The sequence below is a fragment of the Heteronotia binoei genome, chromosome 14, assembly GCF_032191835.1.
Source record: "Heteronotia binoei isolate CCM8104 ecotype False Entrance Well chromosome 14, APGP_CSIRO_Hbin_v1, whole genome shotgun sequence".
In the NCBI taxonomy this organism is placed as follows: domain Eukaryota; kingdom Metazoa; phylum Chordata; class Lepidosauria; order Squamata; family Gekkonidae; genus Heteronotia; species Heteronotia binoei.
This window is the reverse complement of record NC_083236.1, coordinates 71,034,261-71,061,853: the sequence shown is the minus strand read 5'-3', so window position 1 is coordinate 71,061,853 and position 27,593 is coordinate 71,034,261. Positions and strand designations below refer to the sequence as shown.

Below are 27,593 nucleotides of genomic sequence, written 5' to 3'. Positions count from 1 at the left end.
TTAAAAAAGGAAAAACTTTATTACATCTTTACACCCTGATTGTCCCGTTCTTCAGCTTATGACCCAGTCTACTTCCCGCACAGTACAAAAACAAGAAACCTATGAACATTTATAAAAGAGGCAAACTGTTTCCAGGAGCGCTGCCAGCACGTGTGGGGCTGAGCAATGGGGGAGAGGGAGGAACTGCTAGAGGATTCTTGGCAGGACAGGACAGTCTCCCCCTCCCCTCCAATTTCATCCCAGCACAGAGCTGTTGGCTCAACACAGGCGGCAAGAACCAGGCCGAGTCTCTTGGGGGGCTGCCTCGGCCAGGGGTGGGGGTCTCTCCAGAGGCACTTGGGCAGGGAATGAAGGCAGCTCAGAGGGAGGAGGAGGAGGAAGGAGGCAAGCGCTGCACTCCTGGGAAGCCACAGCAGGCGGAGGGGCAGAACATTTGGCATAGAGCAGCCGCACAATCCTGGCTGCTAAAGGGCACTCTGGCCTTAAGGTGGTAGTGGAGAACCGGCAGGCCCCTTCGGCCTCTTCCGCGCAGGATCCGTGCGCCCACCTCAGTCATCCACTCCTCCCCCGTACATGTCAGCCAGCTTCTTGAACCGGCTGCCCCACTCGTTCAAGTAGTCGTAGTCTTGGTCCCGATCCGAGCTGGAGGATTCGATGGAGCTGAGGGAGCCGGCCTCTGAGCCGCTGCCCTCAAAGTCAAAGACAAGCAAGGAGTCGTAGGGGGGCGCCGTGGGGTCCATGTCTGCCGCCTTCAGGTTCTGCAGGAGCAAAGGAAGCCCCACGTTAGCACCGCTTCCCACTGAATGCGGGGGAGGGGGTGGCGGGGAAGTGGGCAGGAGCTTCCAAGGAGATCTTCAAGCCCAGACAGCACAGCCAGGGCCTGCCCTGTCTGGGGCAGTCCATCCCCTGCCTGCCCCCAGACTCCCCCCTCAAGCCATGAGGCCTTTCAGTTCCCAGAGCCCAAGAAGCTTGGACCCCCATTTATCTAGGGGGCTACAGACACCCCAGCTGAGCTCCTCAAGCAAGCGATCATGTGGGCAGAATGAGAAGGGCCCCTTCAAGAGTGAAGCTGGGTGCCAGCCAGCGTTCCCTCTCAGCTGAGTTAGCGGGAGCTAGCTCACAGATTTTTAGCCTCCAGCTCACACATTTTTGTCTTAGCTCAGGAAGGATGACCCCAGAGCAGAGGTGGCCAACAGTAGCTCTCCAGATGTTTTTTTGCCTACAACTCCCACCAGCCCCAGCCACTGGCCATGCTGGCTGGGGCTGATGGGAGTTGTAGGCAAAAAACATCTGGAGAGCTACCGTTGGCCACCCCTGCCCTAGAGCATACTAGTTTATACAGTAGCTCACAAAGTAGAATTTTTGCTCACAAGACTCTGCAGCTTAGAGGGGACATTGGTGCCAGCCAACAGAAGCAAGAGAAAGGCCGGCCACTCCTGTGTGGACCAGGCCCCTCTGGAGGCAGAGGAGGAGGGCACGCCTTGCTTGGGGCCAGGAGACAGCTTTGGCAAGGCCCCCCCTTCCCCACGGCTCTTGGAGGAATCCCCCCTCCCATCAAACGGAACTCTTTCCTGCCACCAGTCCTCCCAGCAGCCAGCCCACCACTTCCATCCAGTCTTGCTTATTATTTGTACTTGGGTTTCTCTGGGCAGCCTGTAATGCAAGTGAGAGAGAATGGAACCACCCCCCCTCTACTGACCCCACCCCTCCTTCTGCCAGGGCTGTAAAGTCAGGTGGAGAGAATTTCCAGCTGGCTCAAGCGACAGTCCCAGGATGGCAGACAGCAGAGCAAAAATGGGCCCCGCCTCAGCACACAGGTGGTTTGGGCCCTGTGCTGATTACCACCTTACCTCATGGATGAAATTGCCAATTTCGTCGGGGTTTGTGGGGCGCGGGTGGTACTGTGGAGCTGGCAGGAGGGTGGGCACGACGTCATTCCGGAGGATGACTTCTGGGCGGGCATCCAGGCCTCGATGCAGCTGGCTGAGGTCGTAGTCCTTTTTTGGGGGGAGGTGGGAGAGGATTGCAGTGGTCAGAACCTGCCCTTTTTGGACCCACAAGACTAGCCCAGCCTCATCGAGGTGGGGGGTAGCAGAGCTGCTCCACGGCAGGCCGGCTTGCCCTCCAGCACAGCCCAAAGCTCAGCACGGCACAAGAGGAAGCAGCTGCATTGCAGAGCAAGGGACAAAACAATTTGGGAAAGGAATCCAGAGACTGTGGAGAGGGAGGGGCAAAACCTGCAGGCCTGAACCCCTTCTGGACCATCTCACAACCAGCAAAGCCAAAGGAAATGGCACGGGGCAGAGTGGGAAGGAACCTCCAGGGTCATCTAGTCCAACCCCCTGCACAATGCAGGAAACTCGCAAATACCTCCCCCTAAGTTCACAGGATCAGCATTGCTGTCAGATGCCAATGTAGCCACTGTTTAACATTTTCAAAGAAGGAGAGCCCACCACCTCCCGAGGAAGCCTGTTCCACTCAGGAACTGCTCTAACTGTCAGGAAGTTCTTTGTAAAGTTTAGCCTTAAGCTCCTTTCTTCATAGGACTTGGTCTCCAGACCCCTCACCATCTTCATTGCCCACCTCTGGACACATTCCAGCTTGTCTAGATCCTTCTTAAATTGTGGTGCCCAAAGCTGAACACAAGACTCTAGGCTAGAATGAAGTGAGGCCTAACCTGAGCATCACTTCACTTCTGTTGATACAGCCCAAAATTGCATTTGCCTTTTGAACTACCACATCATACTGCTGACTCATGTTCAGTTATGTTCCACCAAGACACCTACATCCTTTTCATACATACTACTGCCAAGACAAGTCTCACCTATCCTATAATTATGCATTTGATTTTTCTTATCTAAATGTAGAACTTTACCATTTATCCCTATTAAAATTCATTTGTTTTAGCCCAGTTTTCCAGCTGGTCAAGATCATCCTGTATTCTGACTCTGTCTTCTATGATATTTGATGCCCCTCCCAATTTAGTATCATCTGCAAATTTAATAAGCATTCCCTCTATTCCTTCATTGAAATTATTTATGAAGATATTAAACAAAACAGGTCCCTGAACAGATCCTTGAGGCGTTCCGCTTGTCACTCCTCTCCAAGAGGATGAGGAACTATTCACAAGCACTCTCTGGGTGCAATCTGTCTACCAGTTATAGATCCACCTAACAGCAGAGATGACAAGCTGAAAGGTTGGTAGGTGCCCGGACCTTCCTTTTCCCCCTTCTTAAAGATGGGGACAACATTTGCCCGCCTCCAAGCTTCTGGCACTTCATCTGTTCTCCATGAATTCTCAAAAATAACAGCCAGAGGCTTTGAAATTACATCTACAAGTTCTTAAGTTTCATTTAAAGAAACTGTGTTATGCATTATCCCAGTGCCGAACCTAGGCTGAAACTTCCTTCCTTCATCCTGTGTTCTGTATTTGCCATGTTGAGCACCATTTTCCTTGCAAAAGACTGAGGAAAAGTAGGGATTGAGCAGTTCTGCCCTCTCTTCATCACCTGTTACAATTTCAGTTTCCTGCCCTTGCAATGGACCTACCAGGTCCTTTTTCTTACTTTGAACATAAGAAAAGAACCCTTTTTTGTTGTTTTTAGCAACTCTCATTAGCCTAAGCTCATACTCTCTACAAGCACTGGTGATTTGTTTATATTCATCCTTGGTTCTAAGGCCCTCCTTCCGTTTCCTAAATGAGTCTTTTTTATTTCTCAGGTCTTTAGAAAGCTGTTTATGGAGCCACCTTGGCTTCTTCAGGCCCCTCCCATTTTTCTTTCTCATAGTTTGTGATTGTGCCTTCAATATTTCGCTTTTAAGAAACTCGCACCCCTCTTGTACTCCCTTCTCCTTAAGTATTTCTGGCCATGGGATTCTACCCAGCCTAACTTTTAAGTCTGTCAAAATTTCTTTCCTGAAGTCCAACCTATATATCTGACTATGTACAGCTTTCCCCTTCTCCAAGGCTGTAAATTCCAAAAACACATGGTCACTACTACTATCCAGGGTGCCCGCTACTTCCACCTCATCAACCAGTCCTTCCCTGTTGGTGAGAATCAAGTCCAAGAGAGCAGAGGAAGAATTCCAGATTTATACCCCGCCCTTCTCTCTGAATCAGAGACCCAGAGCGACTTACAATCTGCTTTATCTTCTCCCCCCACAACAGACACCCTGTGAGGTGGGTGGGGCTGGAGAGGGCTCTCACAGCAGCTGCCCTTTCAAGGACAACCTCTGACAGAGCTACGGCTGACCCAAGGCCATCCCAGCAGATGCAAGTGGAGGAGTGGGGAATCACACCTGGTTCTCCCAGATTAGAGTCCGCACACTTAACCACTACACCAAACTGGCTCTCTTATATATATCCCACCCTCCACTCAGAGTCTCAGAGCAGCTCACAATCTCCTTTCCCTTCCTCCCGCACAACAGACACCCTGTGAGGTGGGTGGGGCTGAGAAAGCTCTCAGAGAAGCTGCCCATTCAAGGACATCTCTTGCAAGAGCTATGGCTGACCCAAGGCCATTCCAGCAGGTGCAAGTGGAGGAGCGGGGAATCAAACCCGGTTTTCCCAGATAAGAAGCCACACACTTAACCACTACACCAAACTGGCTTTACAATCTCCTTTATCTTCTTCCCCGACAACAGACACCCTGGGAGGTGGGTGGGGCTGGAGAGGGCTCTCATAGCACCTGCCCTTTCAAGGACAACCTCTGCCAGAGCTATGGCTGACCCAAGGTCATTCCAGCAGCTGCAAGTGGAGTAGTGGGGAATTAAACCCGGTTCTCCCTGATAAGAGTCCACACACTTCACCAAACTTGCTACCCTCTCCACTTTCTGGATAGCTCAATGCCATGGAGGGGGGGGAGGGAAAACAAGGCAGGCACCTGGGGAGGGTGCAGAAGAGATCCCTCTCCCTCCGGGGCCCCTTCTGCAGGGAACAGTGGAGGGCAGCAGAGTCCTTCACCACCGAGAGCCGGCAGCACCCACCTGGTCTTCCTCCCCTCCTCCCTCTTCGCCGTAGTAGAAGATGTTGTCCCGAGTGTCTTCTTCCGGCAGCAGCAGCGGCTCCTTCACCGCCTTCCTCTTCCGCACAAGGAGCAGCAGCAGCAGCAGGAGGACTGGGAGAGACCAGTGAGAAGGGAGGCTCAAGGGGTGGCAGCCAACCAGGCACGGAGCGCAGACGAGGGCAGCCCAAGTCTTGCCAGGAACACCCAGGGCCCTCGAGACTGACTGACAGCGCTGGCTTCCCCTTCTCAGGAAAGAAATTATCTGCCCCAACGCTCTCGAGTCTCCATAACTCCATGTAGTAGTCTAGCAACGCGGAACACCAGAGAGGACCCACGTTTCTAGACATCATTGTTGAAGGGGAAAGGAGGGGCAGCCATTTGGAAGAGGCACCCATCAGCCTCTGGGGCCTTCCCATCATCCACCGCGCAGCCATGTTAACACACAGCTTGGCTCTCCTGCCTGACTAGACCCCCCCAGCTGCCCCCTGCCATGCCTCCCCCAAAGCAGGACAGGCTCCGGAACACTCACTCAGCAGAGTCAAAATGGCCCCCAGGATCGCCAGGATGGCCGGAGCCCCAATGGCTGCCATCCGCCTCTCCGGGCACCGATCCACTGGGCCCGTGCACTCACAGACGGTGGCTCGGAGGACCGTCACCTGGCCCTTGCCCTGGTTGTCAAAGAGCTGGAGGTAAACGTTGTAGGTGTCCTCCTGCAAGGGCCGCAGCAGCCGCAGCATCGCCACTTCCCCTGCAAGCACAGCGGGGGACTTGGCGTCAGGGAGGAGAGAACCGCCACAGACAGAGACCCTGGACTGCAGGTAGTGGTCAGGCCAGATCCCCCCACCCCACCCTGTCCGTGTCACACGGAGGCTTGCTGGCCTTCGCTCTGGGGTGCGGCCAAGAACTGCGTGAAGATGCTGCCGCTGAAACAGCTGTGCTCAGCGCCTCTGGGAAAGAGCACCCTTGGAAAGCAGCACCAAAGTTCCCATTCCAGGCAGGCCCATCTGGGAGAGGCAACCCAGCAGCAGCCAGGAAGACACGTGGAAACTAAGGGAAAGCATCCAGAGGCTCGACAGCTCCGCTCAGGGAGCCCACAAGAGGGACAGAAGGCTCCATTGAGTTATTTGTTTTTATTTTTGCTCATTTCTAGCCCCCCCTTTCCCAGGTCGGGCTCAGGGCGGATTACAACATAATAGTTAAAATCACATCATAAGACAATTAAATTTAAACAGTTAAAACCATTAAAATGAAATAAAATAAGGGATGTGCAGATATGTACATCCTTCACACTAAGAGAGCCAAAAGGTGTCGTGGTTACAGCGTCAGATTAGGGGCTGCTTCAGCGGGGAGGGCAGGATATAAACCCAATAAACCTTCAACCCAGGCCTGACTCCCGACTCCGCCCTGGAAGCTCTCTGGGTGGCCTTGGGCCGGCCACACACTCTCAGCCTGGCCCACCTCACAGGGTTGTTGTGGGGATAAAACAGAGGCAAGGGGAAGGACGTGAGTTGCTTTGGGTTCCCACTGGGGAGAACCACAGAATCAGAGAGTTGGAAGGGACCTCTAGGGTCATCAAGTCCAACCCCTTGCACAATGCAGGAAACTCACATCCCCCCAAATTCACAGAATCTTCTTTGCTGTCAGGTGGCCATCTAGCCTCTGTTTAAAAACTTCCAAGGAAGAAGAGCCCACCACCTCCCAAGGAGGAAGCCTGTTCCACTGAGGAATCACGCTAACGGTCAGGAAGTTCTTCCTAATGTTAAGCCGGAAACTCTTTTGATTTAATTTCAACCCAGAGGTTCTGGCTCTACCTTCTGGGGCCACAGAAAACAATTCCACACCATCCTCTATATGACAGCCCTTGAAGTACTTGAAGATGGTGATCCTATCACCTCTCAGCTGCCTCCTCTCCAGACTAAACATAGAATCAGAGTTGGAAGGGACCTCTAGGGTCATCCAGTCCAACCCCCTGCACAATGCAGGAAACTCACAAATACCTTCCCCTAAATTCACAGGATCTGCATTGCTGTCAGATGGCCATCTAGCCTCTGTTTAAAAACCTCCAAGGAAGGAGAGCCCACCACCCTCCAAGGAGGAAGCCTGTTCCACTGAGGAATCGCTCTAACGGTCAGAAAGTTCTTCCTAATGCTGAGACAATGTTCTTCCATGAGAGACAAGTAATTGCCAAGGCCTCCAGAGGGCAACCAGAGGAACAAGGAGGGCAGAACCCTGCCCATGTGCAGAAGGGACACTGCGCTGCCGGCAGAGAGGAGCCACCCCTGGCTTGGCACATCCCCCCCGAGGACAACGGGCAGGCAGTGCTCACCTCTGGCATCCATCTCCACCGCCCAGTTTTCCTCCGAGTGGTTGGTGAGCTTTGCGCGGAAGGGGAAGGTGTTGGGGGGCAGGTCCTTGTCCAGGATGGGTAGATGCTGCGTCTCAGGCTCGCTGTTGCAGACTGTGACCTCTTGGTGGTCGAGCTCGGGACTGTTGTCGTTCACGTCCTGCAGAGTCAGCCGGAGGGTGCCCGTCCCAGTGGCTGCAGGGCTGCCTTTGGGGGGAAAGAGAGAGAGAATGGAGGGGGAAAGCGGGATTGCCTGAACTCCAAGGGCAGCCCTACATCCTGCAGGGTTATACCCCCCTCCACACCCAGACCCTCTGCCCCAGCCCTACACATTAGGGTTTGTAGTATCTTTCGGGCTCAAGTGCCGTGTTCTACTGGAGAAAGTTTTCCTTCCAGACGTTTCGTTCTCAGCTGAGAACATCCTCAGTGGCGTTGCAGCCGGAGCAGGCGCTCTGACCTTCTTGGCTGCTGTGCATTGAGAGCAGCCAAGCATTGCACAGCAGCCAAGAAGGTCAGAGCGCCTGCTCCGGCTGCAACGCCACTGAGGATGTTCTCCACAGCCGAGAATGAAACGTCTGGAAGGAAAACTTTCTCCAGTAGAACACGGCACTTGAGCCCGAAAGATTCTACAAACCCTAATGATGTTACAGCCGTGAAAACCTGAAATCTTTGAAAACGCTACACACTCCAAGCACAACCAAAGAGTTGAGAAAGAAATGCACACATGTGCAAAGAGTGCCAGCTCATGTCAGCGCTATGTTTCTGTAAATTATATTTTGAGAACCCAAACTGTGCATGACTTATTAGTTAAGTAAAAGCCACTTAAAGGTGGACATTAATGCTCTGACTAACATGCTCAGATGTGCTTTTTGCTTTGAAGTATAAGAGAAGAAGATATAGGATTTATACCCCAGATTTATACCCCAGATTTGAATCTCAGAGTCTCAGACCGGCTTACAATCTCCTTTATCTTCTTCCCCCACAACAGACCCCCCCCCCCCTCCATGAGGTGGTTGGGGCCCAGAAGCTGCCTTTCAAGGACAACTCCTGTGATAGCTATGGCTGACCCAAGGTCAATCCAGCAGCTGCAAGTGGAAGAGCGGGGAATCAAACCCGGTTCTCCCAGATAAGAGTCTGCACACTTAACCACTACACCAAACTGGCTTTACAATCTCCTTTATCTTCTTCCCCCACAATAGACACCCTGTGAGGTGGGTGCTGAGAGGGCTCTCACAGCAGCTGCCCTTTCAAGGACAACTCCTGCGATAGCTATGGCTGACCCAAGACAATTCCAGCAGCTGTAAGTGGAGGAGTGGGGAATCAAACCTGGTTCTCCCAGATAAGAGTCTACACACTTCACCACTACACCAAGCTAGCTGTCTCCAGAACAGACACAATGCTGAGAAGTTGGCTGAACTTTGCTTCCCTCGTTACTGCCATACACAATCCAAGGGCTCAGCCTGCTTCTCGTCTCTATCCTGTTCTGTCCAGTGGACGTCAAATGGGGGGCTGCCACCAAGCTTTCCCCCCTTCCTCTGGCAACCCTGCAGTTCTTTCCTCAGTGAGGCCCATCTCTGCCACCCGGAATGTTCTTCAAGAGATACAGAGAGGCAGGGCGGAAGGAAATTCATCTCCCCCTCTTAATCAGACTGGAACGCGGTTTCTCGTGACAGCCTGCAAGGCAGCATGTGCCCCTCACACGGGCAGTGACGATCAGGCTGCTGCTCTGCCCAACAATGAGGCTTTTGATTCCCTCCCCTGCGAAGAGCAGCATCCCCCCACCCAGCCCCTACCATCATCCACAGCCAGCACTAGGGCCTCGTAGGTGTTGTTCTTCACGAGGTAGGCCTCCCGGTCCAAGGCCGCCCTGGTTGTGATGAGGCCACTCTCCGGGTGGATGGCCAACCAGCCAGCCGGGTCATACTCCATGAAGTACCTGGAAGGTAGAAAGGAAGGGGCACACTTCAGCCCCAGCCAAGAGCAGAGGAGGGAGAAGGGCACTTCCCCCCCCTTCTCCCGCAGCCAGAAGCACAAATTCAGGCTGGAAGGCACATGCTGAAGAGACCAGGCACAGCCCTCCGGAGCTTCTTGTCCCCTGTTAAAAGGCAAGGGGAGGGGAGTTTGGGGGGCAGCTCCTCTTTCTCTTCACCCAACATGCCGGCCTCCTCTTCCCTGCCCCTTTGAGCCATGAGGAAAGTTAGGGCAGAAGCATTTTAATCACACAAAAATGTTTCCCCAGAATTTTTGGCGCACACAGAGCTGCCATCGGAAGCTCTCTAGGATGCTGCCCCACGCTTCTAGGACAGGCTACGCCCCCAGGGCTCGAGGCCAACCGTCTGCCCCAGCCACCAAGGGCACCTCAAGGTCTGTCCAGGGAGGGGGATGCAGAGGACGGAGGGACCCCTTCCCCCCGGGCGGCTGGCCTGCCTGGCTGCTGGGATTAGCAAGTTTGCAACACTTCAGTAATTATACAGTTAACCTTGTTTTTGTTAGCCTTCCTCCCTTTGTCATAGTTTAAAGAAGAGAAGCCATTCCTAGTTCTGCTCTCTAACTGTAAAGATGTAGGAAGTGAGTGTCTGTTATTTTTCTTCCCAGTTTATCCTTCCCTTGTAGTTGTTAAGTAAAGCAATCAAATTCTTTTAAACACACACATGATCTCTACATATCTGCTCATTTCTTGCTCTGCTAAATAATGTCTTTCTCTAAGAATATCCTGAGGCTGGCTTAGTTCAGCTCTATCCCCTCCCCCATTTCACAACCATTGCTTTCTTTCTGCGAAGGTGATCTCTCCCCCTCTCCCCCCCCTTATCAAGGTCCTCAGTCTTGGAGGGCTCCCAGATCCTTCCTGAAGGCCCCGCCCACATTCCTTCCCGGCTGAGTGGCCACAGAGGAAGTAGGCTCAGATACCACTCCCCTTTAACCAGCTCCTCCATCAGCTACAGGTGGAGCGGCCTGCAGTGAAACTCTACATTGTGAGACACTTGCTGCGGGCGGCATTTGCGCTTTCTCAGCCAGTCCATTAAGGGAGATCCTTTTACACCTCTCCAATCAGCACCTTCAGAGCCCTGCCTGCCATCCATTAGGCTGTAGCTCCAAGCGTTGAAAGGCAGCCCAGATGTGGGGTGGGGGGGGAGTTGTGCAGCCCCCAAACCAGGCCCTGGGGCTGCATTTAGAAGGCTGTCTGTCCCACTCAGCCAGGACGGCCACTTGGCCCCATTTAATTTGAAGTGATGTTCTTTATTGGATTTATATCCAGCCCTCCCTGCCGAAGCAGGCTCAGGGTGGCTGAAGAAGCTGAAGAGGGACCCAGTTAAAAGAGCTGGCGCAAACCGCCATGGGCAAGGACAGGGATGCCCGGCAGTCTTCATGGGCACCACCGTGAGTGATGTCCACCCTTGCTCCCCCCTCCTCGCCAGCAAAGGGAAGGGTAGGATGCAAATTTGAGAGAGAAAGAGAGAAAGAGAAAGAGAGAAAGAAAGAGAGAGAGAGAGAGAGAAAGAGAGAGCGAGAAAGAGAAAGAGAGAGAGAGAGAAAGAGAAAGAAAGAAAGAGAAAGAGAGAGAGAGAAAGAAAGAGAAAGAGAGAGAGAGAAAGAAAGAGAAAGAGAGAGAGAGAAAGAGCTAGTCCTGCCTTCCCCTTCACTGGAGAGGCACTTCAGAAGAGCTGAGGAAGCCCCTCCTCTGTGCTTCCACTGAGCCCCTGTTTGGAAAGAGCTGCATCCCTTGGGGCTTGGAACCCCTGGAGGTATTGTGACCGGCTCCAGCAGCACCCCATGGCAGCCATGTGGCAGTGGGGCCCACTCAAGGGCTCTCAAGTCCCAGAAACAAGGTCAGGGGCCTCCCGTCTAGGAGGCTAAGAAGGAAGGCTGCCTTTTGTCAGATTTGGCCTGACTGAACCTTTTGCTTAGAGGCCGCCCCACCTGCCCCTCCTTTGGCGGCTGCTTCTTCTCGTTAGAGGAGCAGATGAGTGAGTGGCCAAGATTAGGTCCTGAAAGAGCAGGGCCTGGATGGAGACTGGGATGGAGTTAGAGCCTGAGCTGGTCTCTGTTTTTGTCTGCTAGGCAGCCCATTACTGTTATCATTTTGGATGGGGGGGCCTGTCTCTAAGCCACCCAAAGACACTGCCTTATAGTGCCTCAGACCCTCCGCCTCTCAGGGTCGGTCTTGCCCACCCCACTGGGCAGCAGAGGCCCAGGGGCTCAAGCAGGGGCCTTCCCCCTCACCTGCCAGAGGACTGAACTGGGGGGACCTTCTGTGCATGAAGTAGATGTGCTACCACTGAGCGCCCCCCCCCCCAAGAGAGCTGTCACTGCACAGGATGTGCACTACATCACCCACGATGCTTTGGAGTGGTTTGAGCTGGAAACTGAACAGCCATTGGCATTCCATTCTCTTCTGAGCACTGTTTGTACTTGGCCATTTCTCAGAACTAGTCTGGACTTGACCGTCTGGTCTGCCGCTTGGTTACTTTAATCCCAAGAAATGTGCAGTGTAAATCCCTCAGGAGACGCTACTGCTAACCTGCAAGCCACCACTCTCCATCCAGCCAGAGAACTTCCAAAGGAAGCTCCAGGTTGAAGCCTGCTAATTAGAATTCATCAAGAAGTCTGATAACATCTCCAAAGTCTTAATTAACAAGGACCCAGGGCTTCTCCAGTCATCTCGAGCATTAACTAGCTAAGCAAAACTGAGCGACTGTATTTGAACTTCATGTAATTATGTTCCACCCTCTGTTTCCTGCCCCCTTCACCCTGCTGTTTATAATTTCTCTGCACAGCCTGGCACATACGGCTGCCCACGAGATGCATCTAAAGAAGCAAGTTCTAGTCCATGGGAGCTAATGCCAGAATAAAGACCTGTGAGTCTTAAAGGTGCCACAGTCATGGCCCCCCTCTCCATCAAGGGTGTCTCCCCACAGAGGCAGCGCATCCACGGGCCCTGTGTCTCAATCAATGCCGCTCCCCCCCTTCAACTCCAATGCACCTAGGCAAGACTGCAGACATTGATCACACAAGAACCCTTCATGGCCCAATTCCCCCCTCCGCTGCTGAGCCTGCTACAGTGTCCAGCAGGGAAAGCACAAAGACACTTTTAAGGGTCCGAAGGCAGGGAGAGGGGAGGGACAGAAAGTTGCCCCAGGCCACTGTGAAGGCTGAACTTCACTCCCTCTTCCCTCCCTGACAGAGCAACTGGTAGAGCAGGGGTGTCAAACATGCGGCCCAGGGGCTGAATCAGGCCCCCGGAGGGCTCCTATCAGGCCCCTGAACAACTGGCTATCACCTGCTTCCTTCTCCCTCTCTCTTGCTTCCTTCTGCATCACAGCTTGTTTTGCAAGGCTTGCTCAATCGCACAGGAGATACAGAGCAAAACCTCTGTTTTCTCCATTGGCTGAGGCTCCTCCCTTGGGGGAGGAGAGCTTTCTTGCCAGGCTCTCAGTCACACAGCAGAGTTACTGAGCCAAGCCTCTCTTTCTTCCATTGGCTGAAGCTCCTCCCCCTCCTGGTCCCCTGCGAAAGGAAGGAAAGCGCCAGAGTATCCTTTGCCCAGTTCCCTGGATTGCACGGGAGAGATATAAAGAAAGCACCTTTAAGACCGAGTGCTAATGTTTTATTTTGTGCTTTAAAAAAATCTTTGTGTTTGTCTATGTCCAGTATAAAGTTTATATCTCTGTTGCCTGGCATTATATTTGATGACACACACAGCCCGGCCCAACAAAGTCTCACTTATGACTGATCCGGCCCTCATAAGAAATAAGTTTGACACCCCTGTTAAGTAGAGCATCCATAAGTGACTTCTCCCCTTGGGTCCCCTTTGAATGGAATCAAAATAAGGTTGTTGTTCTTAAATTCTCCTTTAAAACCTGGGAACCACACAAGTCCTGCTCCCAAAGGAGCAAGCTGTCTCGTGGACTCTCCCCTTTAATCTAGAAGCCTCCTGCATTCGACATGGGGGGAAATCCGTGTGTAGAAGCAGCCCAACCCTTTCACTTCCAGATAGCAGCCTGTTGTGTTAACGTGCCTGTAACAGCAGCTGAATGGCTTACTTGATTTTCTGGGACTGCATCCTATCTGGGTCCCGGGCTGTGTACACCGTGACTCTGTGCCCGAGAGGGACATCCTCCAAAACGTCGGCCATCTTGACCAGAGGGTCAAAGGCAGGTGCCTCGTTCACGTCCCTCACATGGACAGTCACCGTGGCTGTGGACGTGGCCAACTTCACAGCAAAGGGGACTTCATTGGTCACTGCAATCTGCAGCACGAACTGGTTGCTTGCTTCAAAATCCAAGCCCTGGGGAGGAAAGGAAGAAGCAAACGTCAGAGGCGAGGCTCCAACTTGGCCGCCGCTGGACTCCAAAGGTAAACAGGAGAGGCTGCTGCAGGCTGGGGCAGCATCCTTTATGGCTCAGGAAATTGCTTTGCTGCCTGAACTTAGATGCTAACAGCCCCCCCCACTCCACCCCTATTCTCATCATAAACCACTGCATTCCAGTTACCTCAGCTCTATGCTATGAGCTGACCTCTCTCAGCAATACAGTCATTAAAAGATATTCTGTTTGGCTAAGAGAACACGCTCAAGATCCAGGATATAGCCTCAGCGACTGCATTAAAAAAAGGAGGGCCGCTCTTTCAGTAATTGCCTACCTTTTCCCCAACACGCAAAGGGCAACCAGGTCATTTGCTGAGTAACCAGGAGCAGCGGCAGCCACTCCCCCACCCCCAACCTGCTTGGTCAATTGAAGGGGTTTGCTTGCAACCAGCCTCAAGGCCGGCTGGCGGCAGAGTGTGCCAAGGTGCCCCTGTAGCTGGGGGGACAGAGCTGGAGAATTATGAGGACTTCACAAGATGGAATGAGAAATGGCAGCTGTTAGAAGCTCCCAAACTGGTACAACTGCATCAACTGATGAGGGAGCACTTTAAGGAGGGAGCTCTTCTTTATACAAATGAATAGGACACAAAACCAACTGGTACTCAAATTCCCAGTTCGACAGATTTTTAAAAGTGTGATTTTTGAAAGTGGGGCTGCAGCAGGTACTGCTTTTCTACAGGGAGGATATCCTTAATGGACAGCCACTCCTCTATCTTGGGAGGGCAGCCATATCAGTCTTCGGTAGAAGTGCTGTGTTCAAGTTCCGCAGCACCTGAGAGACCAACAAGACAGCCAAAGGTGTCAGAGAGGATGTTATTCACAAGCCAAAAAGAAAGCAGGGCATCTCCTCGGGAGGTGGTGGGCTCTCCTTCCTTGGAGGTTTTTCAACAGAGGCTCGATGGCCATCTGACAGCAATGAGGATCCTGTGAATTTAGGGGGAGGGGTTTGTGAGTTTCCTGCATTGTGCAGGGGGTTGGACTAGATGACCCTGGAGGTCCCTTCCAACTCTGTGATTCTATGATTCCTCACTGTGTGTTATTGTGGCATATACTACTTGGTGCCTCCGCAGCCAGACTCCCCCACTGAGGGCTGTTGTCTTCCAGCTTGCACCAGGGAGAAACGTTTCCTGGTTGCAGAGTTTGCCACCTCAAGGCCCGCACCTCCCTTGGCCCTCCCAGAAGAGCAGATGCAAGCTCAACGCCTACTTTGGCTGTTTCCACGATGCCTTCATTGCTCTCCAAGTCGGTGGATACTCGGAAGAAGCCCCCCTCGTTGCCACGCACGATCTTGTACTTGGCGCGCCACGCAGCTGAGCTGGCCTCATCCATGTCCGTCACAGACAGCCGTACGACCTCCAGGCCGGCTTCGTTCTCTGCCACCTCTGCCGTGTACTGCAAAGAGCGCAATTACCCCAGAGGCGTTTGTTTTAATGTTTACCTGCTGTACACAGTGCAGCATCCAGCTGAGACAGAAGACCAAGAGCAGTCATGAGCCTGCAAGAAGCGCTCTTCAACAGCAGTCAAGACCAGGGGTGGCCAAACTGCGGCTCGGGAGCCACACGTGGCTCTTTCACACATATTGTGTGGCTCTCGAAGGCCCCCCCACATTCAGCCCATGTGGAAAAGGCATTTCTCTCTTTAAATCACTTCTCCAAGCCAAGCCAGCTGGTGGCTTAGATAATGCAATTAAAGTTGTTTACTTTCTACTTCTCCCTCCCTCCCCATCTATTTTTCCTTCCTTCCTTCCTTCCTTCCTTCCTTCCTTCCTTCCTTCCTTCCTTCCTTCCTTCCTTCCTTCCTTCCTTCCTTCCTCTGATGTCCGTGTCTTGTGGCTCTCAAACATCTGACATTTATTCTGTGTGGCTCTTGCTCGACACCAGTGTAGCCATCCCTGGTCAAGACCCATCTCCCACAGAGTCAGCAATCAGCCATCAGCACCAGCACATGGGGCCAGGATTGTGCTCAGCTGGGGACATGAAGAAAGGTTATTTTTTCTTGGGGGGGAGATAACTTCTTACTTCCCTGCTCTTGACACCCCCAGGCCCTTGCCCCATCCAGTCCACCTTCCCTCCACTTGGCTACAAAACCCCCAGGGCCTTAGCAGCCCACCTGGGCCTTAACGGACAGAGGGCACCTGCAGCCTGGATGAGGACTTCAGCCTAGAAAGACCCCAGCTACTGATCCCCCCTCCCCTCCAGCTCCTTTGTGGAGACAGCCCATGGCGATCCTCTTTGGAAGCAGATGCCCCTCCCCCAAGGAGGCTGTCCATTACCGTTGGGGGGCTGAACTGGGGGGCGTTGTCATTTGCATCGGCAATTTCGATCACTGCGGATGCCGTGGTGGTCAGGCCTTTGCCATCCAAGTCAGCGGCTTGCAAGATGAGCGTGTACGCCTGCACTCTCTGGAAGAGGAAGACGCTCCCGTTAGCTCTACCAGCAAGCAGGCAGACATGCCCATTTCACAGGGAATCCACCCACCCATCAGCACCAGGCCTCCCACCTGCCCCTCAAATACAAAGCAGACTCGCAGGCCTCTTTAATGTGAAGTGGCTGGGAACACACACACACACACACACACACACACAGAGCTGCTTCCTCCTGACTCGTGGTCTTCTCTCCTCTGCTGAGAAAAGGCTCCCCAGCAGAGCTCCTTCCCCTCCATCGTCAGTGATGCAGTCCTTAAAGGAGAGGCCTCCAGAGCTGGACCCTGCATCTTCTGCATGTCCATCAGACCCTCTAGGCCTGAGCCCCAGACCTGCTCCAGCAGGAAGGTGTGCCTTGCGTCCTGAAGCCGGCACGCAGCAGCTACACCCAGGATTTGGGAACCAGCTGGCACCGCAGGGACACTTCTCCATCACAACTGGGTCAGCTGTTTATTAAACATTTCTCTCCTGCTTCTCCCTGTGGTTTGGAGCAGCTTGTGATAAACCAGCAGTTTAGACACACGCTCACCCCGCAGCCACTAGACGAGATTCAGGGCTTGATATAAGCAAGCGCCCTTCAGCACAAGCCGCCTCTCAACAGACTCAAGCGCTTGTTGAGCCAAATGCCCTTCTTGTGAGCCTGGCAAAGGCAACAGGGAGAGGGCAGCAGACGGCTCCGAAGGCAGGGACTCCCAGGGGAAGAGAACGTGCCCCATGAGTAGCCGTTTGCACTTGGAATGTAACAGAATGGCCAGAGAGGGTGGCCAGAGGATGCAAGGCCTGGTAAGAGACTGTACCCGGGCAGAATCAGTGCCATCATCCATCACCATGGAGTCCAGACCCTCCGTTCCCCAGGCACCTCACCTCTCTGTCCAAGCCACTGGCAATCACGCTGATGGCCCCAGTCTCCCTGTTGATGGCAAACATCTGCTTCTCGGGCTCCCCTGGCATTTGGCTCAGGATGGAGTAGGCCACCACCCCGTTGTAGGAGTCCAGGGCATCGTCAGCATCCGTGGCAGAGACTTGCATCACGGAGGTCCCTGGCGGTGGAGAGAGGAAGGCGACAGGTGACACAGGCCCAGTCCAGCTAGCCTGCCCTGCCTGCTGTCACCAGCAGTGGCTTTGGAGACAACTGACAGGTCGCCCAACCCTGCCAGCCAGCAGAGGACTTTCAACTGGAGATGCTGGTGACTGAGCCGGGGGTCTTCTGCAAGCAACAGTTGTGCTCTGTCTTGAGGGACGGCTGCTCCCAAGAACAGAGAAGCAGAAGCCATGTTCTTGCTGGTCCCCTTCGCTTTCTGCTTTCCTATTCCAAATATTGGACTGCCGTGTGATTAGCTTCCTGACCAAGACCCAAAGGGAATTTTTTTCAGCTGTCTCTGGGCTTCCTCCTCCTCCTCCCCACACTTAGCAGACCAGATAGAACATGTGAAACCTTCAGCAATCCCTTGGCTGTGGGACACAGAAGAATAGCTGGAGGAAAGCTCCACAGCTACCATGAAGCAGGATGGAGCCAGTTTGGTGCAGTGGTTAAGTGCACGGTCTCTCATCTGGGAGAACCGGGTTTGATTCCCCCCTCCTCCACTTGCAGCTGCTGGAATGGCCTTGGGTCAGCCAGAGCTCTCTTATCTGGGAGAACTGGGTTTGATTCCCCACTCCTCCACTTGCAGCTGCTGGAATGGCCTTGGGTCAGACAGAGCTCTCTCATCTGGGAGAACCAGGTTTGATTCCCCACTCCTTCACTTGCACCTGCTAGAATGGCCTTGGGTCAGCCAGAGCTCTGGCAGAGGTTGTCCTTGAAAGGGCAGCTGCTGTGAGAGCCCTCTCCAGCCCCACCCACCTCACAGGGTGTCTGTGGGGGAGGAAGGGAAAGGAGACTGTAAGCCATTCTGAGACTCTGATTCAGAGAGAAGGGCGGGGTATAAATCTGCAGTCTTCTTCTTCTTCTTCTAGAAGGCGTCTTGCCATAGCCACCTCTAGGAACAGACCTCCTCCAGCGTGTACTCCACGTAGCTGAGATGGAGCAGTATCTTCACTTACCTGGAAGCATGGATAGGGTGGAACAATCCACCTCGTAGCAACCCAGTTGTAAGCATGGCACACACTTAAGCAACACCCTTCAAAGCACATCAGGAACTAAGTTCTAACAGAGTTTTGAAGAGACACAGAATGAGGGGAAGGTCTTTCTATTCTCTCTCCCTGCTTCTCAAAGAAAATGATGACGACATTGGATTTGAATCCTGTCCTCCACTCTGAATCTTCAGAGTCTCAGAGCGTCTTACAATCTCCTATATCTTCTCCCCCCACAACAGATTCCCTGTGCGGTGGGTGGGGCTGAGAGAGCTCTGACAAAAGCTGCCCTTTCGAGGATGACTCCTATGAGAGCTCTGGCTGACCCAGGGCCATTCCAGCAGCTGCAAGTGGAGGAGTGGGGAATCAAACCCGGTTCTCCCAGATAAGAGAGCTCTGGCTGACCCAAGGCCATTCTAGCAGCTGCAAGTGGAGGAGTGGGGAATCAAACCCGGTTCTCCCAGATAAGAGGGCTATGGCTGACTCAAGACCATTCCAGCAGCTGCAAGTGAAGGAGTGGGGAATCAAACCCGGTTCTCCCAGATAAGAGTCCGCACACTTAACCACTACACCAAACTACAGCAACTTTCTCCCCATCTCCTCTTTCTCCCCACTCTAAGTCCACCGTTCCCCTTACCCGGTGTTGCTCCTTCCATGACAGACCCTCGGAAGACCTCCTGGGTGAACACGGGCTTGTTGTCATTTTGGTCAGTAACTGTGATTATTATATCCATCGGTTCCTCTACAGGCTTCCCGTTTTCAGACACGGCATGCGAAAGAAGCTGCAGGGAAGGAAGTCAGCATGGAAAGAGCTTGAGCCCCTCATCAGACGCCTTTCCTCCATCCCCTCGGTGTGGGACAGAGCTCCTCCTCCTCAACTCGGTCCCAGGTGAAAAGCGCCCCCACCCCCAGCCTGCCGCTCCCCAGGCCCCTGGCTCTTCAGCCCCGCAAGAGACCCCGACTAGGAAGCAGTCGCTTACAAGGTACTTTGCAGTTGCCTCTCTGTCCAATGGCTGCGTCACTTCCATCAACCCGACTCCTTCTCAATGGTAAAGACGCCCTCAGGGGGCATGTCTGCTCCCTGCCCAGTAATGCTGTAGAAGATCTTGGTTATTTTGTTCCTGTTGGATTGGATCTGAAGCCAAGAAACAAAGAGGGGAGCTGCTGCTAACCAGGCAGGGATCGCCTTTGGGCACACGGGGCTGTCTTCTCTCCGTGCCCCACATCCTCCAGAGGCTCTGCTAGGAAGAGGCTTCTCTGGGCCCCTGAAGCTCCTTGTAAATGGGATGGTAAGGACCAGGAAGTTTGTAGGCCAAGCAGGGGCTCTGCCACCAAGCCACAACCCCGCTCCCCTTTGCAAAAAGAGTGACCGGTTGCAGAATGCCAAGAAGTGGCCTTGGTCAGACCCATCTCCTATGGGAGCTCCTGCAGCAGAAAAAGTGGGCCTGGCCTTTTGCCCCACCCATCCCAGGGTGACCTGCAGCCCGCAAGCAGCACCGCCCCCCCAGACTTGAGCCTTTCAAGACACTGCTTCACCTGGACCAGCTTCTTGGGGAAGGGGCCCCTCTCGTTTTCAGGGACTTTGATGGGTGGAATCACCCAATCCCTCTTCTGCCGCTTCAGGCCAGACCTGGGCCCTGGAAACCTTTGCACCTCCACTTGGTTGGCAGGACCAGACTCCTCCTGCAACAGAGCAGAATTTTCCATGTGGACAAGAAACTTAAAGGAATGGCTCCCCTGGCTACAGCTGCAACCGGGGTCCTGCTGAGCACACAGTTGCCTGAAAGGGGGAAAGAGAGCAGCGTGCAATCCTCAGCCAGGGCAGGAGGGAGCACAAGACCTGTGAAGTCCTCCCAATCCTTAGTGACTGCCCCCTGACCTCTCCTATGCAGCCCCTCTTGGAAACTCTCTGCAAAATGTAGATAGATCCAGGTTGGCAGCCGTGTTGGGCTGAAGCAGCAGAACAAAGCAAGAGTCAAGTGGCACCTTTAAGACCAGCGAAGTTTGATTTGTGTGCTAGAAGTGTGCTTCTAGCACACGAAACCTTCCATTCTGAATCAAACTTGGTTGGCCTTGAAGGTGCCACTTGACTCTTGCTTTGTTCTCTGCAAATTGTCAGGAGCTGGTTTAAGCAACAGCCCCGCCAGCCGTTCTCGGCCCAGTGCTGCTGAGCCCATAACAAAAGGGGCCTGTAATTCCCAGTTTCCTCATGCCAAAGCCACAAGCAGCAAATGCAGCAGCTGCTGCCAAAACACCCCCCAACCCACCTGCAGAGAGGGCTGCTTCTTCCACAGGCCAGAAACCCCTCGGGGTGTGTCTGAAGCTTCCAATGCTGAGAGCCTGGGCAAAGCTGCCACAAAACCCCCTCCCACCCCCAGGGCTCAGATTCCCACCCACGAGTCCCAGAGCCACCTTTGAAATTGGCAGGTTTGGACATATTCAAGTGCCAGGAATGTGGGGGGGGGGGGGCGTGCAGGGGCTGCGTTTGGGGACAAAGACAGGGCCTGGGGTGGGGGGAGGAGGCAGAACCTGAGAATTCCCTCACAATCAGGAAGCCTTACATTGGGGATTTGGATGGGAGGAGGAGGAGGAGAAGGAGCAACTGTAGTCTGTCTTGAAAACCCAAACAAAAAGAGGGCACTGATAACAGGACAGATTCTCGGTGGAGGGCGTGGGGAGTTATGACCAGGAAGCCTCCAGAGTGTCCAGTTTTGTTTGGTGTAGTGGTGAAGTGTGCGGACTCTTATCTGAGAGAACTAGGTTTGATTCCCCACTCCTCCACTTGCAGCTGCTGGAACGGCCTTGGGTCAGCCACAGCTCTGGCAGAGGTTGTCCTTGAAAGAAAGGGCAGCTTCTGGGAGAGCTCTCTCAGCCCCATCCACCTCATAGGGTGTCTGTTGGGGGTGGGGTGGGGGAGATAAAAGGAGATTGTGACCACTCTGAGACTGAGATTCAGAGTATAGGGCAGGATATAAATCCAATATCTTCTTTTTTCTTCTCTAGTATTCTAAAAACTGGCCTTGTAATGCATTTTAATTTGATGGCCCAGAGGTCTGTAGCAGCCGGCAAGAGCAGCTGAACGCAATGCCAATTCATACATTTGCCAGGCTGGTGTTCGCTTAGAACCAGACGCAAGGCTGGAACGAGAGCTGGAAGTCTGCACAGCAGAGATTCCCTTGAGAATGTCTGGCACTGTTGAGGAGCCAGGCTGCCCTTCTGTGTGCTGTGGTGCCAGGCCCTCCTCACAGGGCATCCCTGAAGGAACTCCCAGCAGCTAGCTGTGCGCAAGAGCCCCGTTTCCATGGCTGGGGAACCCAGAGCTATTTCTGCCCCAGGAAGAACTCTCCCTCAGGCCTTGGGCAGAGGGAGCCCCTCCCTGGAGAGGTGTTTCCTACCTGCGGGGGAACAGCCCGCTCCATTGGCATCCTTCCCACCACAACAGCCTACTGCGGCACAAAGGTTGCCATGGCGCCCACGCTCCCCGCAGGCCCGCCAGGTGCTCTCTGCACATTACCTGTGGAGAATGACGGCCTTTGTTCCGCACGGTCACCACGGCTGAGGATTTGGTGCCGGTGGAATCCCAGGCCTGCACCACGAAAGTCCTCGCCTCTCCACGCAGCTGCGTGCGGTGCCTCACCAGGACTGTGCCATCCGCCAGCACCCTGAAGTTGGCGTCCTCGGTGCTGTAGCGTGCCAGCTTCCATCCCGTGCAGTCTTCAAACTGAACTGGGGGGAGGGGAGGAAGAGCAGGGGCCCTCATTAACGCAAGGCCCGGATCCAAGCCTGGCGGGGAACAGCTCCAAACAACCACTTACGTCTGATCCCCAAGGAGGGAGTCGTGTTGTTTCCCCCCCCCACACCTTAACTAGACAGTGCTTGGTTTTGCCAGAGGCTGGCTGCAGCTCAAAGTCCATTTCATCGGAGCCCTCCTGAGCCTCCGCAGTTGTTATCTAGACAAGCCATCCTCCGACCCACCTCAGCTCAAGTGTGAACAAGTCCCCTAATTGAGGGGCCGGAGGTTGGAGAAGGGAGATTGGAATGCGCCTCTGATAAGGGATCCTCGGGGGAAGCCTTTGCAGCCCTCGCCCACCCTGGGAAGGCAGATCGCATCTGGCAGGGGGAGGGCTTTGTTTGCCCTTTCCAGGCTGGGGGGGGGGTCAGCAGGTCATCAGTAAGGGAGCCCTTGAACTGCTCGCCCAGCGGGGAGGGGAACCCGGCCTCAGGCAGCTTTGCTCCTCTGGAGGGGGGGCAGGCCAGGCCCTACTCAGTCCAAGCTGGGGGGCTTCCTCCCCCCCCCCACTCTGGGGGTTCTGCTGCTGAAAGTCTTCTCTTTTTCCAAAGCCAGAACCAACTGCACATGCTCCTCCCTCCCTCCCTGTCCTGACCTTGTTGAATGCATGGAAGCTGCCCACCCCACAACAGACAGTGGAGAACAAGCAGCCAACAGAGACCAAGCATGGCTCAGCAGTTAATGCAATACTAAGATCTGGGAGGCCTGAGTTCGAGTCATCAGTCCGCCATGGAAGCTTGCTGGGTGACCTTGGAACTGCCCCCCCCCCTCAGCCAGCCTACCTCACAGGCTGTGGGGAGGCCAAAATGGAGAACAGAAAGTGCTCTAGGGGCCCAGTGGGGAGAAAAGGAGGGAACAAATGAAGGAAACATATTCCAGGCACAGGCAGGTTGAGGACAGCAGCTGCCTGACTTACGAAAGGAAGCAAAGACAGACACACCTCACACAACATGAAGAAAAGGAGCATCCAGCTGCATGTCTCTGGCCAATCTGAGGCAGGCACAAAAGTCCCAAACACAACAGACACAGAGCTGACAATCTTCGGGGGCTCGTGCTTGCAGCCCATCCAAGCCAGCCCCGCCTCGTCTGCTTCACTCTTAGAATCCTAGAGTTGGAAGGGACCCCCAGGGTCATCTAGTTCAACCCCCTGCACAAGGCAGGCAGGACATTCAGAAAACACACAGACACCCCCAGTGACCCCTGCGGGCTCCACACCCAGAAGACGGCAAAAACCCTCCAGGATGCCTGGCCTGGAGAGAAACTGCCTCCAGACCCCAAAGTGGCAACCAACATTTCCCCAGGAGTGGAAGAAGGAGCCACACGAACTAAGCCCTGGTGCAGCCCTTCCTGCCTTCATGCTCTGCCTTCCTTCAGGAACCTGCTTTTGGGACCCCACTCAACCCACACGGTGGGGGGGGGGATCACCATTGTTTTTAAAAGGTCATTTAGAAGGATGCAGTGTCTGCACTCACAGGAGCCAACCCACAAAGCCAAAAGACGCCTGCATCGGTACAAGGAGCAGCACGAACCAGAAGCTCTGCTCATTTGCTGTTTCACACAACACCCCCCCCCTCAAGAGTTGTTTTCACCAACCTCAGATTAGAGAGGAATGTAGCAAGTGGGGGAGGAAGCAGATTTCATGATGCTACCACCCCCCCCAGAACAGTGGTCCCACCATCCGCTGCATGTTGTCTCTGCATACAGCCATTCCAGATGATCCCGTGTTGGGGGGGAACAGAAGGGGACCTTTCAGGAATCCAAGAGGCCCCCCCAGGCTATAAGAGACACAACCAGGATCTTGAAGGAAGCTGGCGATTCAAGTGCAGGACTCTGTGAAAGACAGGGCTGCCCCAGCCTGGATAATAAGCTCAGCCACACCCAATCTTGTCAGACCTCAGAAGCGAAGCAGGGCTGACTCTGGCAAGTACTCGAAGGGGAAACCTCCAAGGAATACCAAGGCCGGGAGGCAGAGGCAGGCAATAGCAACCCACCTTTCTGAAATGTCCAAGCCCCACTAGCGGCCGCCAGAAGTCAGGCATGACTTCCAGGTATACACATATGCACGCACCAATTTTTTAAAAACTGGGCCACCAGCCACGTTAGTTCCAGCAACTTCTCTGAGCAACTTCTACCCCCCCCCCCAAGAGCAAGTATTACAAGATCATAAGGTGGCTTATTCCTTCCCACCTGGAGAAAGTCCAGCCAAGACATGGAGCTGTGGCCCCTCCTGCTTCCACCTGGCCCAAAAGCCCCCAGAGAGGACCCCCCAAACACTTGCTGCCAGACCTTCACCCCCGCCCTACTCAGAAACTGCATGCCATTAAGAGGCCCTTTCTGCAGGCTCCCAGTGAATCAGCAGGGCTGTTTCCACTCCCTGTTCTCAGGGCCGTGGCTTCCGAGTTCTAGAAGCCTCCTGGCCTGTGGCAGGAAGTCCCCTCCAGTCAAGGCTGGCATCCAAGAGGGCTGGGAGCAGGGAAAGGAATGCTTCATAGGGAGCCCAGCCCCAGAGCACGACCCTTCTCTGCCAGCGGAGGGAGGAACTGGGCTCCTGGTCCACAAAGCCTGTTGCTATTTCAGCCTGAACCAAGACCCCCCCCAACACCTGCAATCGGCTCCTTTCAGGCCCCGGCCTGTAACACAGGCCTCCCCCCCCCCCCCTCTGCTTTCGGATCATGAGGACCAGCTACCTTCAGGGGCCCCCTCTGGGATAAGCAGCATTTGAGAGACTCCATCTCCAACAGACTGGAGTGCTTGACCTTTGAGCCGCCATCTACACCACCTCCTGACAGGTGAGCAAGAAAGGTACGACTTGACGGGGCAGAGGAGTCTCCTCTAAAACAACCACTCAAAAACACCAAATAAGCAGCAATCCCCTAGAACGCCTGGCATGCAAACACTCCATGGAATTCCATCACAAATTCGTCTTTTGGCAACAGTCCAGCAGGGAGAGCAGACAGAAAGAGCTCAGCGTAGCTACAGTGGTCATCAGGAGGGGGAGGGATTCCAAGGGGAAAGGGGGGGGGCTGAGATGCCAGAAGAGAACTTCCCTGTTGAGGCTTCAGGAGTTTTGTTCCAAAATCCAGGCACTTATTTGGCAACGCATCCCAAACACAAGGGATTCCCAGCCCACCACACAGGGGTCAGCAACCAAGCCAGAGAGGACTCTGTGCTGCGGGGGGGGGGGGGGGAGGCGGGGGTGCTGAGGGCTCCCTTTCCCCAAGCAAGGTGTCCCTAGCAGCTCCTGTTGCCCCCCCCCCCCCGCTAGCAGGGCCTACGGCTGCAGAGTTACAACCCCCCCTCCATCACCCAGGCTTCCTTCCATCAAGGCTGCCCCTCCACCAAGCCAGCCAGCCAGGTGCTGAGGTCAAAGCCGCCCCTGACTGCTCATCACTTAATGGGATCTTCTAAGTGCCACAGCCATTAGCGGAGCTCAGTGCAGCAGCCATTACTGGAAAAAGCTTCCTCTCCCCCCCTCCCTGACTCTGTGGGGGGGGGACCAAGGCTGCCCTCACAACTGCCTCCCTCCCCTTAATGGTCTGAGGGACCCGGGTGCACAAGCAAGCAGCACTTTTGTGGGTACCAGAAGCTTCCAAAGAGCACCCCAAGTTGTTCCACCATGTCTCATCCAGATAGGGCCCTTTTGCTCGTGAACGCACAGCTCCTGGAGCAATTCATCCTCAGCTAGAGCTGGGATGTCAGCTGTTGACCTCCCCATGTGCCTAGGCCCTGGAGGGCCACTCCAACCCAGGCGAGGCAAGAGCAAAACAGCCCCCCCCCATTTGGGGGTGCAATCTCCTCTGTCCCTCCCCTTTCTGAGCCCAGAATGTGACTTATGGGCTGGGCCTCTTCTCTCAAAGACCCCTCCTCCACTGCTCAGAGTCCCGTGGAGCAAGAGATGTGTGTAGTTGGGGGGGGGCAGGAGCACGTGCCTCCTGCAACCCTTAAGCAGCTCAGGAGACAGCACAGAATTCTGGTCCCAGCAGCTCCACCACCACCAGTAGGCAGCCAGCTGGCACTGCCAGGTTGCCAGGCAGCCAGATGCCAACTGACCCTGGGGACTGCCCTCAGCGCCAGAGGGCTCCCAAGGAAGCCCAGTGGCCAGTCCAGACCCCTGACCAAACACAGAAGGGGGAAGAAGCGACATCAACTGAGCAAAAACCTCCAAAGGAAGTTTAAAGTTCTAGCAAGAACCAAAACTTAAGAACATAACAGACAAAACTACACATGCTTATTACAAAAGCATATAAATGCCTTTCTGAAGCCTCATAAAATCATCAAAGTGACAAATGCACACAAAAAAAGAACACACCAGGTCAGATGTGGTCCTTTTTTGTCTATAACTACCATGTTTTTAATTTGGGGGCCCTTATGAGAACTTGAAACATCCTTTGCAGGTTAGTCCAGACTCCCCAAGGCAACCCCGCCCCACCCCCAGGAGCCCCTTTAGAGAGTGGGGTGTGAACTCCAGAAAGGCCTCTGCCGCAAGAGCCCGGGCGCTGGCCCTCTCTGGGGGCCCAAGCCAGCCCCCTTCCTCTTGGGGCCTCCTGTGGGGCACTTCACACCCCCCCTCTGGCTCGAGAGGCCCGGCCTGGAGGGGGGAAGGGGCTGGGGGCGGCAGGTCATTGCCTGGCCAAACAAGGGCAGCCGCATCCTCCGAGCCACTTCCTGGGCCCAGCAGGGTGCCCGGTCAGGCCAGGGGAGGGGGGCATTCCTCTGAAGGGCGGGCAGCCTCGGCTCTCCACCCCAAAGCCTTCAGCAACTGGCACAGCACAGGGCAGCAGATTCCAGGAACAGGCCGGCCTCTGTTCTGCACACAATGCCGCCGTCTCAGGGGGCAGGCTGCCCATTCCGATGCCAGGCCAGGCCCCACGCACAGCACAGGGCCCTCCAGAGGGTTGGAGGAAAGCCGGCGCCCTCTCCCCCGCCCCCCCCAACAGGTGCCATCCTCCTTGCTGGGGCCACAAAGGCCATTCCCGCCAGCCAAGGCTGAGGAGGCGAGACAACCAAGGCAGGCGCCCCCCCCCCCCCCCGCGTGGGCCCGCATGCCCCGAAGTCCGACGGGCGCTGGGCAAGAGCCAGCCGGGAGGCAGAGTCCCCGGGGAGACCCGGTTCTGGCCTCCGTCGTGGCTTTCCTGGCGCTCAGGGCGGGAGGGTCGCCGGCGCCCCCCTGACCGTGAGGGAGCGAGGCCTCGGGCCCCACAAGGCGGCAGAGAGCGACCCTGGGCTGCCTACGTAGCTCCACGCGGGGGCCAACCCGACGGCCCCCCTCCCGCGGCTTACCTTGGCCCAAGACCTGGCCCGGAGAAAGGTCGCCGCCCGCCACCTCGAAGGTGCAGCAGCCCGCCGCGAAGCCGGTCGCACAGGGGGGCGAGAGGGTCCCGCGCACCGCAGCCGCCACCTGAGGCGGGGGAGAGACAGAGAGAGAAGTCAGGCGCCCCTCCGGCGACTCCAGCCCCAGGCCCGCAGACCAAGGGGAGACCCGCCGCCCGTCGAGGAACCCGTCGGGCTTCTGGCCTCGGCCCCGCGGCGCTCACCTGGAGCACAAGAAGGAAGAGGGGGGCGAGGAGCGCGCGGCGCCTTCGCTGCTGCAGCCCCAT

General features: G+C 54.9%; 1 protein-coding gene across 1 annotated transcript; it reads right to left on the bottom strand.

The window, feature by feature from the left end:
- LOC132582339 (B-cadherin-like) lies at window positions 1-27,593 on the bottom strand. The gene is given in 17 exon segments (XM_060253873.1): window positions 1-758; window positions 1,851-1,997; window positions 4,987-5,117; window positions 5,536-5,754; window positions 7,333-7,557; window positions 9,144-9,286; window positions 13,392-13,636; window positions 14,921-15,106; window positions 15,987-16,115; window positions 17,001-17,176; window positions 18,844-18,988; window positions 19,187-19,236; window positions 19,239-19,341; window positions 19,743-19,889; window positions 21,721-21,932; window positions 27,277-27,394; window positions 27,531-27,593. Coding segments are annotated over 17 exon segments (2,649 nt in total). The 3' UTR covers window positions 1-548.